The sequence below is a fragment of the Blastomyces gilchristii genome, assembly GCF_000003855.2.
Source record: "Blastomyces gilchristii SLH14081 genomic scaffold supercont1.20, whole genome shotgun sequence".
Taxonomy (NCBI): domain Eukaryota; kingdom Fungi; phylum Ascomycota; class Eurotiomycetes; order Onygenales; family Ajellomycetaceae; genus Blastomyces; species Blastomyces gilchristii.
The window spans coordinates 840,755-858,483 of record NW_003101663.1 but is presented as its reverse complement, the minus strand read 5'-3'; the positions used below and the strand labels follow the sequence as shown (position 1 = coordinate 858,483).

At 32.7% G+C, this 17,729-nt stretch overlaps 2 protein-coding genes and 1 pseudogene across 3 annotated transcripts; 2 read left to right on the top strand and 1 right to left on the bottom strand.

Annotated features, from left to right (window-relative positions):
• Positions 1–409: 409 nt before the first annotated feature.
• Positions 410–622, top strand: BDBG_17673 (uncharacterized protein; the record flags this gene model as incomplete). Its single annotated transcript, XM_031725336.1, has 1 exon — positions 410–622. One exon carries the CDS (start codon positions 410–412, stop codon positions 620–622), a length of 213 nt encoding a protein of 70 aa, XP_031580396.1.
• A 9,713-nt stretch (positions 623–10,335) lies between these two features.
• BDBG_17672 lies at positions 10,336–10,424 on the top strand (annotated as a pseudogene). The gene has a single exon. The product of its transcript is annotated as a tRNA-OTHER (tRNA).
• A 4,446-nt stretch (positions 10,425–14,870) lies between these two features.
• Positions 14,871–17,715, bottom strand: BDBG_07808 (pre-mRNA-splicing factor syf1; the record flags this gene model as incomplete). The annotated part of the gene is made up of 5 exons (XM_002621923.2): positions 14,871–15,162; positions 15,238–17,249; positions 17,319–17,372; positions 17,436–17,552; positions 17,623–17,715. 5 exons carry the CDS (start codon positions 17,713–17,715, stop codon positions 14,871–14,873), a joined length of 2,568 nt encoding a protein of 855 aa, XP_002621969.1.
• Between the last annotated feature and the right edge of the window lie 14 nt (positions 17,716–17,729).

Below are 17,729 nucleotides of genomic sequence, written 5' to 3'. Positions count from 1 at the left end.
ATCTAGACTTCTTATCAGAGCTGATACAATGTCTTCTGATAAGATAATATTTATAGAGAGATAGAAGTCATTGTTATAGATATAATGAAAATAATGAGAGTAAGAGAAGAAGTAAGTATATAAAATCCTCTCTTTCTTCAGCTACTTGATACAGTGTAGACAAGTAGCAGTGCCAGTCAGAGACTGCACTGAAGCCTTCTCACAGAGAGAAGATAAAGAAATCATGAGACTCTGTGAACTCAACTTAGCAGCATCTCAAGCAGGGCTTGAGTGTGCTGTGAAAGAGAAACTATGAATTGAGCTTCTCAGAGTCACTGTTCTCAGAATCAAGCTCTTTCTGAGTTTCTCTCTGAATGATCACACAGGGTCATACATTATCATGTTAACTGAGAGAGGGAGCAGCATCGCAATGACAGTGAGAGAGGCAGGGAATGAACCAGATGCAGATGCATCAGTCAGCAGAAGGGATGACACTTCACTACAAGGCACAGCAACTATCATCACAGCTGCAAGAGAAGCAGAAGAAGATGTAATAATAAGAGTGATACTCCTGCAGCTCATTGATACTGCTGCCTTCAATCTGACTTTCTTAGTGATTATGGAGACCGCAGCTGCACCATGAAGATGTTTGTTATTCACTAGAAAATGTCAGAATAAGCTTCTTATTGTCTCTTAAGAATGATACTTTCATACACTCACTATTACAGATGAGAAGAAGAGGGAGAAAAATGTATCACAGAGAGAAGAATCTTTTTGAAAAAATTCTGTCACTACTGTTAGCTTTGTCTCTAAAATACATCACTTTTACAGAGAATTTCATATATAGAATAAAATATATTGAGAGATCTGTAAGTTACTTGTTAACTACATTTTCCACATTTTAAATTAATATATAAGAAACTCACTTATCATATGTTTGATTTGAATGAAGATGAGAAAAGAAAGATCTACACAGTCAGTAGAATAACTCATCTATTTCTTTATACAGTATATATACTATCAATCAGTTGACAACTATTGCTATACAACAAAGATAATTTCTAATTCAGTAATCTTAAGAGTATCAGAACTATGCTCTTAAAGAAGAGAATATTATCACACTTCTGACTGTACTAAGACTCTGTTACAGTTTCACATAACTCATTACTTTTATGTGAATAATTTCATTCTGTCTGAACTGATTTTCAATCACTCTATGACATCATTTGAATATATCATAAAAAGATTTGATTGATGAATATGAGAACTCTGCTTTTATATGAGGTCAGCAGATTACTTTTTCTTAGCAGTGAGATATCACTGAGATATTACTTTAGCTATTCTCACTTATGAAATAAGAGAAGAAATTCACTCATTATCTATATAGAATAGCTAGATGCTGGCTTTTTATAAAAGAAGTCAGTGATTTGTTTTTCTTCTACTGAAATATATATAAGAGTTACTGTGTGTCTTATACAATCTTCTTAGTATACTAAGTATCATATCTGTGATATTCTTACAATAACTCTGTAGCCTACAAGCTCACTATTCAAGCAAGATAGTCAAGCTCACTTATATGACTTCTTAAACAACTACTTCTACATGACACCGCTGACTAGTCACTGCTTCAGTTCCGCTACATTATATCTTCTCTTTAAGAGTATAGTCTCTATACTCTTAAGATTATCAGATTAGAAATTATCTTTGTTGTATAGCAACAGTTATTAATCAATTAATAGTACATATACTGCATGTGATATAAAGAAATAGATGAGTTTTTCTACTGACTGTATAGATCTTTCTTTCTCATCTATATTTAAATTAAACATGTGATAAGTAGGTTTCTTATATATCAATTTGAAATGTGGAAAATATAGTTAATAAGTAACTTACAGATCTTCTAATATACTCTGTTCTATATATGAAATTCTCTGCAAAAGTGATATGTTTTTAAAGACAAAGTTAACAGTAGTGACAGAATTTTTTGAAAAGATTCTCTCTTCTGTGAAACATTTTTCTTCTCCTCTTCTCAATTGTAATAGTGAGTGTATAAGAGTATCATTCTTGAAGGACAATTAAGAGCTTATTCTGATGTTTTCTAGTGAGTAAATGTCTTCATGATGCGGCTGCAGCCTCCGTGACTGTCAAGAAAGCCTGATTGAAGATGGAGATGACAGTATTGACAGATCACAGAAGCATCACTTTCATTGTCACATCTTCTTCTTCTTCTCCTGCTTCTCTTGCAGCTGCGGCGGCAGTCACTATACCTTGCAGTGAGGTGTTATCCCTTCTGCTGATTAGTTCATTCATGTTCAGTTCTTCCTCTGCCTCTCTCACTACTGTTGTAATGCTGCTCCCCCCCTCAATTAACACAGTGATATATAACCCTATGTGATCATTCAGAGAGAACTCTGAGAAGAGCTTGATTTCAGAGACAGCAGCTTTAAGAAGCTCAATCTATAGTTCTTCTTCTGTGACACATCTGAGCCCTGCTCAGAATACTGCTGAGTTGAGTTCACAGAGTTTCACAGTTTCTTTATCTTCTCTCTGTGAAGAGGCTTCAGTGTAGCTTCTGACTGATATCATCACTTGTCTATACTGCACTAAGCAGCTGAAGAAGAGAGAAATCTTGTATATCTATCTCTTCTTTCACTTTCATTATTTCTGTTACATCTGTAACAACAACTTCTATCTCTCTATAAGTATTATCTACTCTATAAGAAGACATCATATCAGCTCTGATAAGAAGTTCAGATACTCAAGCAGTACAGAGTAAGAGTCTCAGAGCTTTAAATATTGATAAATTTTATCAAGACTGAGAAGATCTCTCTTACTCATCTATAAAAGAAGATAAAAGTATAAATCTTCAAGATAAAAAAACATCTCAGAATGACTGATCTCTTCTTAAGATCAGTCAGTGTTATTATTAAAAGTATTATAAAGATTAATCACTGATTAAAGAGAATCTCACTTCAGTTAAAACAGATAACTGAGATATTTTATAAGTGAATAAGTTAATACTTTCAGTATCTCTTATACTCTTCTATAGTATACTCTTCTGTGATATCACAGTACTAACTTCTTAATAGATAAAGATACTGATATTAGAGACTTTAACAGTGAAGAATGAGTTTAATAAAAGTATGATTATTAATAAGTAGACTTTAATCTCTCTTTTTACTTTTTTAATGAGCTGCAGTCTTATTAGAATAGCAGCAGTCTACAGATTAATAATATTAATCTTTTTATTAGTTTTAAATATCTCTTTTCTTTTAACTGCTTCAGGAATTTTATACTTATATAGTCTTATTAAACTTCTAAAAACTCTTTAAGAGAAAATAGAAGAAGAGTGCTATAGAGTCTATAAGATACTGACTTATTACTGCAAGATTATCTTTAAAAAATTCTTTGAGAAAAATGAGAAGTCTTAAGCAGTATTTCTTACTTAATGTCTCTGATATATAACAGAGCAATCTCTACTAGCTATCTCATAGCTTATAATCTCTTTCTCAGCATTTTTCAAATACTTAAGCAGTTTTTATAAATTCTCTAATAATGAATATTCTTCTCATTTAATAAGATATTGAAGCTTACTGTAATATATTCATTTATTCAATATTTTCTTTATAAGATATTTAGTATTACTCTCAATCTTAATATTATTTAACTGAGATAGCTCTATCTCAGAGTATTACTTATAGAGCTTTAAATAGAAAATATGAAAAATAGAATAAATTAATTTCAATTCTATAAGTAATTTTAACTCATATATCTGCTTATTTATCACTCTTATTACTAAGAAGAGTTCTAGTCACTACTCACTGAGCTTCTTATATAGTCTTATTATCTTAATATTCTTTATTAAAAGTAATACTTAATTCTCTATTAAGAACTTTATCAGAAGATGTTTTCAATTATAATATTTTATCTATTACTTCTAAGTATAATAAATACTTTTCACTGTCTTCTTATGAATTTTATTTAAAAGTTTCAATCTCACTTTTACTTCTGATACTGAGAGATACTCTGTTCTCTATATCTATCTAATATTCTGACTATCTATTTCTCTCTTTAAAATATTGTCTGTGATATCACTGAGTAATAAAGAATTATATTCATAATAAGTATAGAAAGAAGATATCTTTAAGATTACATTCTTTATATTATTATATATAAATTCAGTGATTAGAAGATGTTTAAGTTAATCATTCTGATAATATAAATAGAACACTTAAAAATACTATTCTAGTATCTAATTCTGATATTCAGTCTGACTATCAGTCTGCAGATGAAATACAGTACTGAGAAGACATTTTATCATAAGATAATAGTAAAAAGCTGATCAGTATTTACTGATAAAGAGAGATTCTTAATCTGTTATCAATGATTTCAGAGCACTATGATTATAAATAATAATATCTAAAAATAGATCAGTCAATTCAGAGATTTTAATCTTTTTATAAGTAGAGATATATCTGATTATCTTTATAAAATAATCAATAATAATCAAAATTAAGTTATATTCTTTGACTCTTGTTGACTTCAGTAGATCAACTATGAAATTCATTAATAGATTCTATTATAAGTTCTTTGAAACAGGCAGTGATACTAACTCACTGTATTACTTATACTATGAGATCTTTATTCTTTAACAGATATTGTAAGTTTTAATATACTCTTTAATATCTATCTAAAGCTTGTTTTAAGTATATTTGTATTTTAGAAGCTTCTCAGTCTTCTCTAACTTAAAGTACTCTGTATAAGAATTATTATAATAAATTCTTAATAACTTCTGATATATCACTCTACTATAAGAGATGAAGACTGAATCATTCAGTAGTAGAAGTTTATATTCTTCTAGTTATCAGTAACTTGATTTCTTAGTAGCACTGTCTCACTCAGAGTCTGTCTCTTTTAAGTTCAAACTGAATTCTTTCTTCTTCAACTTCTGAATTTAAGCTGTAGTAGAGATATTCTTCTTCTATAACTTATTAATAAATTTTAAAAGTAGTCAGATTAAAAGATTGTAGATCATTTCATTCTTTATTAATTTAATAATTGTAAGATATAATATGAGAAGCTTATAATCTTCAGTATTAGTTCTCTACAGAGATCTGAATTTTCTTTCATCTTCTATACTGAGTTATATAGCTGTCTCTTCAGTGCTATTCTCAAGCTTCAGAGAATTTCAATTCTCTGTAGTCAGCTTCTTCTGCAGTGATAACAGAGATTCTTTTATAGAATTCTTCTTCATATTAATAATATTATAATCAGACTGTTTAAATAGTGTATTAACAGAGTTAAGCTGATCTGAATAGTATCAGATATAGAAATCATACTTTAAAAGCAGCTCTGCTCATCTGACTTAACATTCTGTTAAGCTCTTTATTATCAAGAAGTAATATAGATTTATATGATCAGTGAGAACTTACACTGAGTACTTACTACTCTGAAGATAATATTATCAGATCTTAAAGAATTTGATAATTATTAATATCTTCTGATTATAAGTATTATATCTTCTCTGTATAAGTAATAACTTCTTGAAGAAGAAGATTACTGATCTTTATTCATAGTGTTTTATAAACTCTATGAAAAAGTCTTCTCTCACAGATAATTTATTATCTGTTTTCTCAGAAATAATTATTTTCTGATTCTTTTAATATTGAAAGATCTCTGATATCAACTATAAAAAGATTTCACAGATCTCATTTCTAAATATATCAGTCTCACACTGACTAAATAAGTCAGAATTAAAGTGATTCAGTATTATAATATCTGTGAAAGCTTATTTTAATTCTACAAACATCTGCACAGTGTCTTGAGTGAGAATAAATAATTTCATTTTTCTATCTTTCACACTTCTCTTTAACAGATCTGTAAGAGAGACAGTAATCTGTGAATATATATAGATGAATTATCTGTAGAAATTTGCAAATTCTAGAAACACCTGCATCTCATAGTACATTCATAACACTGATCAGTTCTCAATGACAGAGATTCAGCTTCTGTTCATTGAAATGTCATTTATCTTAATAATATAACCTAAGAAATCAATCTTCTGTATGTAGAATAAGCATTTTTCAGTATTTATATAGAGTTGATACTGTTTCAAGTGACTCAATACTTCTTGAACATGAATATCATGTTCTTTCTCTGATTTCAAGAAGATTAGAATGTTATTCAAGTATACTATATAGAAGACATTGACAAGACTCTGCAGTGTCTCATTTATATAGATCTGAAAGATGACTGAAGTATTACAAAGATTAAAAGATAAAACAAGATATTCAAAATTACTATACTTGATATAAAAAGCTGTTTTTCAAACATTATCTTCATTAACTCTGATTCTATAATAGATATTTCATATATCAATCTTTGAGAATATCTTTACTTCAGATAATCAATTAATCATCTTGTTAATTAATAATAATAAATAGTAATTCTTAACTATTATCTTATTGAGACCTCTGTAGTCTACACATAGATGTAGCCTATCATTCATCTTAGATATAAAGAGTATAGACATCTCTGTCAGACTCTTTAATAGATATATTCAGTTCTTTGATTGCACTTCTTCAAGATATTTATACAGAATATTCAATTTCTTTACAGATAAGTTGTAAAGAGATCTGTATAGTGTTATTACATCATCTTCAAGACAAATCTTATATCATATCTTGATATCAGAAAACTTCACTGCTTTTCTTTCTGAAAAGACATTCTTAAAATCTGTAAAGAGATATCATATACATTCATCTTTAATAACAGATACTACTGCTAATCTTGCAGTGAGAGTGATGACTTCTTCATCTATCTTCAAGTCTCAATCACCTGCTATGCAGTATATCAACTCAATCTTTTTCTCAAGATTCTTTTAATAAAACTCTTCAGATTTCTCTATCACTGTCTCTTTATTAGTGAGACAGTATTATCACATCTGAATTACTCAGTTAATGAGAGAATTGTTTTCTCTCAATTATAGAAGATCTAGAATAATATTCTCATCTATAATATTAACTGTATAAAGAAGCAGACTGCTTTTCTTGAAGATTTCTTCTGAGTCTGTGATCACACACTTTACTTGAATTATGTTAAAATAGTGACATTTCATTTCATCAGTAAATTTTATATAATCTGATGAATCTATCTTCTTTCAATTCTTTATCAAAGAAAAGAAATAGAATATGAAGTTAATATTCACTCTGAAGTTAAGTAGATATCTCACTGATATCTTCTCATTCAGAGTATATATTATAATTATAATATGAACTCAGAGATATGAGAATTATTAATTCTTCATTTCTTTCTCTTCTTTATCTTTCACAGATATATTTGTCAGAAGAGAAGTTAACTTTAAGAAGATATCTTCTCAGTTTCTTTTCTTCTTCAGCTTCTTATAATCACTGATATAGTAATCATCAGCTCTGTAGTTGAAACAGAGATCTTTATCAAATCTTTTTTAATATTTCTTTACAGTGAGTGAAGAATCAGAATACTTAGAATTCTTCTTTACTTTCTTTACACTGAAGCTGTTATAGTGCTGTTTAGATCTTATCATTGATTACTTAGAAGAAGTCTTATTAATCTTTTTCTCAGAGAATTAATTATTTAAATAGATCTGAAAAGTCAGATTAACAAGCTCAGTGCAATTAATTGATAAACTCTGATACTGTGATATTATTATCTGCACCTTGTGAGTCAGCTTTATAAGATAAAGCTGTGTTTTTAATTGATTCAAATCATCAGTCAATTTCTCTCAATATTCTTCAAATCTTACATTGAAATTGAAAGAATTCTTATTATCTCATTAATATAATGAGTTGAACTGCTGTGCTGCTGTGAAGCTGCAGTTACAGTGATCTTTGATTTAATTCAGTAGAAAGTTCTTGAATTCTTCTCAAGTCATAGTAGTATTAATACACTTAAGCTTTCTCTTCTTAATAGCTCAAGTAGTTGCAGAGATGTCTTCAAGAAGATTGACAGTATATATTACTTATATCTTATAAGTATTATACTGACTCAGATTAAGATGGAATTTCTGTTCAAGAATGCAGATAAAGCTGTAAAATTCAGACAAGATGTTTTTCTTATATCTTGAAGAATCTCTGACTTTAATCTCTCTATCTTTATAATAGATGTAGGTGTGTAGAGGCCGCAGTGATGACAGAGTGATTGAAGAGCTCATGTCAAAATGTGCAGTGAGTTCAGAAATCTCAGATTTCTGTCAGAGTAGAGATGTATACACTCTAGAAGATAATGTAGTATTTCCCTCAGAAAGTGAGGTCAGATTAGTCTCAGTGTGAGTGTATAAGATTATATCAGTCTGTTAGAGCTTAACTGATTCAAACATGTAATCAGATTGAGTGATTTAAATTGTAATATAATAGAACTGAAGCAGTGACTAGTCAGTGACATTATATAGAGATAGTTATTTAAAAAGCTGTATAAGTGAGCTTGACTATCTTGCTTAAATAGTGAGCTTGTAGACTACAGAATTATTGTGAGAATATCACAGATATGATATCTAGTATACTAAGAAGATTGTATAAGACATGCAGTAACTCTTGTATATATTTCAGTAGAAGAAAAATGAATCACTGATCTCTTTAATAAGAAGTCAGTATCTAGCTATTCTATATAGACAATGAGTGGATATTCTCCTCTCATTTCATGAGTGAGAATAGCCAGAGTGATATCTCAGCAGTGTCTCATTGCTAAGAAAGAGTAATCTGCTGACCTTGTATAGAAGCAGAGTTCTTATATTCATCAATCAGATCTTTCTATGATATATTTGAATGATGTCATAGAGTGGTTGAAAACCGGTTCAGACAGGATGAAATTATCCGCATGAAAGCAATGAGCCATGTGAAACTGCAATGAGGCCTTGGCGCAGCTGGAAGCGTGACAATATTCATCAGAGCAGATATACTGATAATATTAAATTTAATAGTTATAAAAAGTTTCTTGATATCTGTAGACATTATGACTTTGTATATAATAAAACTCATAACAATTTTCTCTAGAAAAATTAGTATTAGAAGAAAAGATAGAAAAGAAAACACTTACACTCTTAATACTGTTAAAGAGAGAGATAATTCTCTGATATAAATATATAATTACTTCATTATAAATACTTAAAGTAAATATAATAATCAGTGTCTGTGACTGCGCTTCAGATAGTCATGTTATATACAGTCTTCATATAATAAATTATTCTAGAGATTAGTAAAAAGAGTGAAAGTGTATATACTGAAAAACATAATTCACTAAGTCTATACAATATCTTCTCAAAATGAGAAGAGCTGATGATAACAGCAGAAGTAGCAGAGAAAGAGAGAGTAGAAGTAGCAGAAGTAGAAGTAGCAGAAGTAGAAGTTATGAAAACAGAGATAGTAGAAGTAGAAGAATCAGATATAGAGATACGAGTAGAAGATTGAGAGAGAGCAGTAGAGAAAGAAACAGAGAAAGCAGAAGAAAACACAGAAAACTCAGTTATATATAATATAGATAATTTCTTCATTATTATATTCTCTAAGTTCTTAATTAATAATTCAATATTGAGTTCACTATTATCAGCAGATGTAGATCTGTCAACATATAAAGATTCTATATAAATAAAAACAAACATATCAGTATCTGTGTTTATATAAAATCATGTTAGAAAATATGATCAGAAGCTCACTAAGAAGAAAAACAGTCAAGAGTGTATAAGAAGATGAAGAAGATGTATTATTTATAATAATATATTCTGATAATTGTTAGAAGAAAACAAGTTCTAGTTATATTTCACAATGTGTTATACTTACTACTAATAAACTGCTCAGTATAGATACTATAATGATACTTGTTATAAGAATAGAGAGTTATTATCAGAAACATATATAATATAATAGATGAATAAATAGAAGATATAAGATAGAAGAAGAAGTAGAAATCTTGAATACAATAATAATATTCAATGATAATAATAATGAAGAAGATAATTGAAGAATAGAAAAAGTTAGTAAATAAGTAATATAATATAGTGAAAGTTTCTTTGTGAGAGTGTAAGAAGAATACTAGTCAGATTAGAAATAGACTTTATAATTATAAATACTAGCAGTATGCTAATCTGTATGAAGCTAGAGCTTATATTATAATTATATAAGTGTGACTGAATCTGATGAAGAAGAATGTAATTTGAAAGAATATACAGCTGCTGAATAATAACACAGCTGCTTCTGAACATGCTTACAAATGTAAAGAGATCATAGAAGTCACTAATTAATTTAGTATAATATGTATAAAAAGCCGGTGTATGTCTGTAATTGTACACTGACTTAAGCAATCTTTGAATCACAATCTCATTTAGCCCCGGTGGCCGAATGGTTAATGCGGCCACCCGGTAGCGCCTTGGCGTGGGAAACCAAGGCGCGTGGGTTCGAAACCCGCAGGGGATACATTAAATCCAGAACTCAAGCACCTCAGGTTTCTAATAAATACAGAGGTGTACAAATCACTTCAATGAATCACTCTATGTTCCTGGGCTGGGAAGTTATTATTGCATGTATCTAATTGTCACTTCTTTGTATTTTCCTATGTTCTTGTTATCTTGATGTGGTCTCAACACCTGTATTTCCTCCTGTATAATTAACACTTGACCTGTATTTAACATCACGCAAGGACTCATCATAAGCTCCGCTTGCATATGAGTATAATGAAAGAATAATAATAATAATAATAATACAATCTCATTTAATATCATTCTCAATAATGAAATCAGAATGAAAATGTAACTAAGAATTTAAATATATTCTTTATTTAAAACTAGATTTTTATTTGAAAAGTGAATCTGAGATCTTTAATATTTAAAATAACATGATTTGAGATCAATGTAATAAATACAAACTATAATCAGAAGTAATACTTTTAGATAATATAATAACTGTAAAGTTTGATTCTGATCTTAGACACGGTCACACAGTCAGTCTATCTAAGATAGATATAATAAAAATTATCTGTGAGTAATAACTATAAAAACAGAGAATAAATCTCAATCTTATCACAGCTGTGAATTCAGTTATTAGAATAGATAAGTTTCACAAATTCAAGAATAATTACAGTTATATTGAAATGAAAATTATTACAAAGCTCTCAGAGCTGAAAGACTATAATGTCTGATACTGTAAAATCAAATTAAAAGCAGTTTTAATTAACATATCTTACATTCTTACAGATGAAGAGCTTTTCTCTGATCTCTAATTAATAGATAAAGATTTGAAGATCTAATACTATAAAGAAGATAAATTATAAGAGTGTATATAAAGCTCAATAAAAATAGAGCTATAAATACTTATTCAATTAAAACTGAATTAAGTTGATAATTATAATATTATTAAGATAAGATGCTCAGTCACACTATAATAAGTAGTTGAATTAAAATATTAAATACATTGAGCAGATCTTTAATTCAAATTATATAATAAAGTTATCACTATAATAATCACTGATTATAACAATAATGTTACACTATATACAAAGTACTGATAAGTTATTATTATTATTATTATTATTCTTTCATTATACTCATATACAAGCAGAGCTTATGATGAGTTCTTGCATGATATTAAATACAGGTTAAGTGTTAATTATACAGAAGAAAATACAGATGTTGAGATCATGTCAAGATAATAAGAACATAGAAAAATACAAAGAAGTGATAATTAGATACATGCAATAATAACTTCTCAGCTCAGAAATATAGAGTGATTTATTGAAGTAATTTGTACACCTCTGTATTTATTAGAAATCTAAGGTGCTTGAGTTCCGGATTTAATGTATTCTCTGCGGGTTTCAAACTTACTAGACTGACTGTGTGACTGTGTCTGAGATCAGGACCAGAATTTTTAATAGTTTCATTACTAATTTGACAGATCTTATTACACAGTTCTAATATTAAATAGTAGTTTTATACTGTCTCAGTGAAACTTACTGTCTACTCTTATTACATTTTTCAAATAAGATCATGATTTTCACTTCTTAATTTAAATTATTTTTATTACTTTAAATGACTTTAAATCTTATTTAAGTATTATTAAAAAGTGTTACTTTTTAAAAAATTAAAAATAGTCTAAAAAAAATCTTAAAATGTCTAAAAATAGTAACTTTATATTAAGAATAAGACTAAATGAGATTAAATAAGATCACTTTCTTATTTTTTTCAAGTCATGATTTTATTTTAAGATCTGATATATAGTCACTTTGCATGTTTATTTAATAATTAGTCTCAGCAGAATTCATATCAAGAAATGTATGAGATCAGATTAAATGAGACTAAACATGAAATTCATAGTCTCAGTGATCAGTCTAAAACTCACATATCTTGATTTCTCATGCCAAGGCGCTATCAGATGACTGCATTAATTATTCAGTTATCAGAGCTGAATACTACTAATATAACTGCAGACATTCTTACAAAGATATTAATCTTCAAGATTTATAAAAATACTTTAATTAATATGAAGATTTAAATGCTCATAGTCTGCAAAGCTCTACAAATATCTTAGTATATATAAGATTTAATCAGGTTAATATCTCTATGCTAATTTTCTTTAATTCTTTAATTCTTATTAATCTTCTGTGAAATCTTTGATGAAAGACACTACTATTTTATATATAATATTTCTTCTTTAGTTATAGAATCACTCTGCTGAGTTGTAAATATCTACTTAGTAGAGTAGTAGTTAAGAGAGATATCAGATTCTCTCTCTACAGACTGACTACTTCTGTATAAGTAAGATATTCACTGATCACTCAGTAAATACTTATTATATATAAAAGACTTTATAATAGCTAGATCTTAATAATACAATTAACTACTTTACAATATCATCTTTATTATTAAAAGAATTATATATTATTTTTAAATATATTTTTTTTATATTTTTTTTCCTATTCTTTTTTATATATTTATTTAATATGGTTATTTTTAAGATTTTTTTTCTTTTCTTTTATCATATTATTTTCTAAATAATTTCAAAAGTATCAGAAGATGTTAAAAATACTGTAATTTGTAAAAGATTTTTGTATTCTCAGCTGGAATTTTCTGGTTTTTCATATCTGAAATTGACTAATAAAGATAGAGAATTCTTTCATTTTCTAAATATTCCGAGACTTATAAAGTATGTAGAGAAGAGACTTGAATAGTAAACAATTAAATTCACAATCAAAAAATGACTGTGTTTTATCATTTAAATATTTAATATATTGCGATCTGATAGACTGTTCAAACTCGATTGACCCGGTGTAACTCCATCAACAAGGTCTGAACAATATTAAGTAAAGGGAAAGTCAAGTTCCCTCCTCATGCACCGAGCTATGGCCTTATGAGAGATAAAAATCGAGCGGAAACTCAGCAAACCTCAATCTAGGAGATGGAAAGGTAAATGATCGCCCATATTGAGGCAGCGCACAGGTGCTTATTTTCAAGTCGCAATTCAAGTTCAAACATAGCGTAACTACCTACAGCTAGGTGGGAATCGGTGTAGTGGTGTAGCGAACTCCTTTGCAAAGCGTGGTTTACTTATTAAATGCGGCGTTATGTATATCTATGGTTTTTTCAGTTCCGACACTGGGATCCAGTAGAACCCCTTTTCCACGCTCTTCATCGTTGCTACTAGGGTCAATCTAGGCACACAAAGCACCAGCATTGCGTCATGTAGAAGAGGGAATTATGTCATGAGGTAAATAAGTGCTCTCGGTTGGTTAGCGGCGAACTATCATATGAAATGGTTCCTAGGTACGCTGTCCTATTTTTCGGTATCAGGACAGACAGGAAAAATTGCCGCATAGTGAGAGTGGGCAAGGCGGATATATTGTCGCAATCCTTTTCATCAGGCTAAGCAGGGCCGCAGAGTCACAGCCACATCTAGCACTCGTCATATTGCTTTATATTGGAGAGCAGCTTTCGGTTAAACTCACAAGTGAAAAAACAAGGAGAGGAGGGTTGGCGGGGTTGACATTTCATATTTTGTATGATACTATAACTGCGGCTTGGGGGATTGACTTCACTTGCACATGGCAAATTCAATAAACACTTGTCATAATTTGGGCACGGGAAATAAGTTATTACAATACAGTAGATGGTACAGAACCGCGCTGGAAAGCGGATAACGAGGTAGGTTAAGGCACGCAGATAAAGGTGAGAGTCCAGCTGCCCACATGGCTCTAAGACATGTTTTCATTCTCGAAGACGATCAAGCAGAAAGGTTTTGAATAAAAAGTAAAGAGAGAGCCAATGATTGAAGAGGAAAGGAAAAAAAAAAAAAAAAAAAAAAAAAAAAAAAAAAAAATCTCAAAATATGGTCAAGGAAAAAGTGGCATGTTGCGCACCCGATGTCTATGTGGCCAACGAACACCGATAAACTCCGGTGAAAAGGTGACAAAAACCCTTTTTCCCTCTAATGGTTCCTTTCTTGCCCCAATGCCATCCTGCGCCTGCTTGATCAACAGGTCGGAGAACCAATATATTCATCCAGGTTAGTTGGCATGAAGTGCAGTTGGGTAGGAAAAGAAATCAAAGAGCAATACAAAGGAGAAAACACAAAGGAAATGGAAGATTTGTCAAGGACAGTGGAGACAAAACGATGAGATTTGGAAATAAAAGCAATTGGAGATAGTGTGGTCTTAGCTGGATGTAAAAACCGTTCCTGGATGCACCTAATGACACAAGAGAAACTCCGTATGAAAGAGAGAAGAGACTAAATATGTAATGTGATATGCAAATACGGAGCCGAATCCGCGAAAAGATATAAATAGGAAATACTGAAATGTGGTGGGTAAATGTCTTCGACAAATTTCGGATAACAGAGGGTATCTAGTGTGAGCTGAGATTCTTATGGCACTTTTTAGTCTTCCCCATTCATGTCTTCATCAAGATCAATCGCATCGGGATTTGCAGGAGAGACTTGTTGCTGTTGTGCCTGTTGTTTGTCACCATTAGCAGGCAATGGCCTGTTTCCTCCTTCTGGGCCAGTGCTTGCGGGGACGAAACCCATAGGGGCTCGGGCTTGTCTTTCCAAAGCTGCCATCGCATCGGCACGGTCTTTTCCCTCCTCTTCCTCCTCAGCCCCGGCAGCTTCCTTGGAAAGCTGCTTGCTACGAGCAATGGCCTGTGACGCAATGAAGTTGACATCGGTACTGTAAGGTTTCATGTTAGTTTCACTGGTAGAACGGATATGGAACAATGTAAAAGTGCAACGGGGAAAAACATACTTGTACTGAGCCTGAACACTGCGTTTGATGCGCAGCATTTCCTTAAATGTATCTTCGTTGCCATGCTGAACTTCGAAAGCTTCCCATTTCTGCCAGAACCCGGCATTCGTACGTGGATCACAGAATTGTGACGCATGGCCGTAAATGGCGCGAGCTCTATCAATCTCACCCAGACGACGCTCCATTTCAGCGAATTTGAGACACATTTCTTTTGCCTCATTGTCTGGCAACGCTACAATGGCGCGTTCATAGATAGGGCGCGTTGATGTCAACCCGAAATTGGAGGCCGACTTCGTGATGTAGAAGTTGAACATTTCAAATCTGTCGGAGTCGGAGACTGCACGAGTTGCGCGTTCATATATTCTCATGGCGTGTCGAGCAAGCCCCCTTTCTTCTTCCAGATTGCCATACATCAAGTAGAGAGGCTTGGCGAACTGCGGTGGGCATCCATCCACAGCCTGTTCGAACAAGTCTCGTAATCGTTCGATTGAGATTTTGCGATCCACTGCCTTGGTCAAATATAGGTTCCACAATTCGAAAGCGACTGGGTAACTGAAGAGGTCAAGGCCCCTCTCATAAATCTTGAAAGATTCCTCGAAGTATTTATTTTCTTCCAAAAGGTTCGCATAATTAACGACCGTTTGCGGTGTTGCAATTCTCAGCTCGAAAATGCGTTCGTACACTTTCTTCGTTTCTTCGAGAGTCCCAACGCTTTCGACGAGGTCAACGTAGAAACTCCACAGCTTCCAGCTCTTGTGGATCCGCTGCTGAGGCGAAAGAGTTTCGTCGAAGTAGTCCACGGTGGATCGCTTAGGAGCCTGTGTGGCTTTTGCCATGATGTCAACTGCTCTGTCGAAGTTTTCGCTGCGCAATTCCATCTCGGCCCACTCGCACCATGTTTCAGCCAGTTCGGCAACCGTCTTGAAAGGAACCTTGACAGCTTTGTCCATAATGACTCTAGCCGTATCCAAATCTCCGCCCTGTTCATAAAACTTGGCATAGTTAACCCAGAGCTCGTGGAACTTTCCATGGGCTTTCTTCGGATGGATAGTTGCAATGGCCTTGGTGTAGGTTTGAACAATTTCGGCTTTATTATCGCCCCACAGCGCAACACGTTTCCCCCACTCAATCACATTATTGGGGTTCTGTCTGAGAAGCACGTCGTTAACTAGGAAAGGCCGACGATCCATGAGTTGTTCAAATCTCAGCATTCGAAGGTCTAGATCGAAATCGGCGGCCTCATCAATTTTGCCCTTGTCGGATCGTAAAGCAGCCTCCTCCATCAGGTGTCCTATGATAGATTCTTCAAATTCCACGTAGGCATCGAATACCATGGTGAAATCTCGAACAGTCATGACAGTTGTAATTCCTTCCTCGAAAATATCTCTCGCGTTTTCGAAATTGCCCCGGGTAATCCAGTAGGTAGCTAAACCAGCCCACAGCTTGCCTCTCTGGTCAGCGAATCTATCAATTCCACTGCGAATGATCAAATCGACATCGATGCCAGTCTCAGGACCCGCTTCGATATCTTTAGCTTTGTTGACGAGTAATTCAACCATATCAGTCCACAGTTGAAATTGGCTTTTGCCGTTCTTTGACTGAAACCTAGGATTGTCCAGAATCTCCATATATTTCTTCACAGCCTCTGTGTATTTGCCCATCTCAACCAAAACATCGATATACTCTTCGGCGTTCTCGGGATGAACTTGCATGTACCTACGCCATATTTTTACGGCAGTGTCTCCGGACGCTGAGTATGCGAAGGCCTTGTAAAGTTTCCAGATCCGATTATGCTGAGTGACTGGTAGCGCGCGAAGAGCCCGATCAAAAGTACGGCGCGTCTGCGTTATTATTGGTTGCTGAAGTAGAAATGTGAGGAACATCTCCCAGATTCGAGGCATTTTGTTGAGCAGGATCACGGCGCGTTCGAATAGGCCATTGACTTTGAGATATTCTGCACGATGGATCGATGGGTTGCGGCCCCTGAGGTGCTTCACACGGAATTCGAGATACTAAAAGAAGAAAGTGAATCATCCAGTGAGCGGGATCGGATATAGTGGGGAGTGCATGTCAGGACTCACCATTTTCCACAACTTATATGACCTGGGTAGTTGTTTGCAGGCACGTTCCATAACCTTTGTCAACTTTATTAGCAGTCTGCGTTACCCCAAGGGGAGGTGGAGAAGTCATTCACTTACAAAGGCTTGTTCATAGGGATTGCCCTGCTGTTGCTTGAATTCAATGTAAGACAGCCATGGTTTGATACTGTGCGGGTCGCGCAGAATGTCTTGTTCATAGACAGTATCCTCATTTCCCTTCAAAGAAGTCAGCAAATGTCTTCAAAATTTAGGTCAATGGACCAAACAAAATATGATAGCTGCTTACAATCAAGTAGAAATCAGGCCGAGCAGGCGCGGCCTTGTCCATCTTTGGCTGGAGCCCTTCCTGGGGCCTTCTGTCTAAAAGCGTCCCGGGCATCTCACCACTCACAA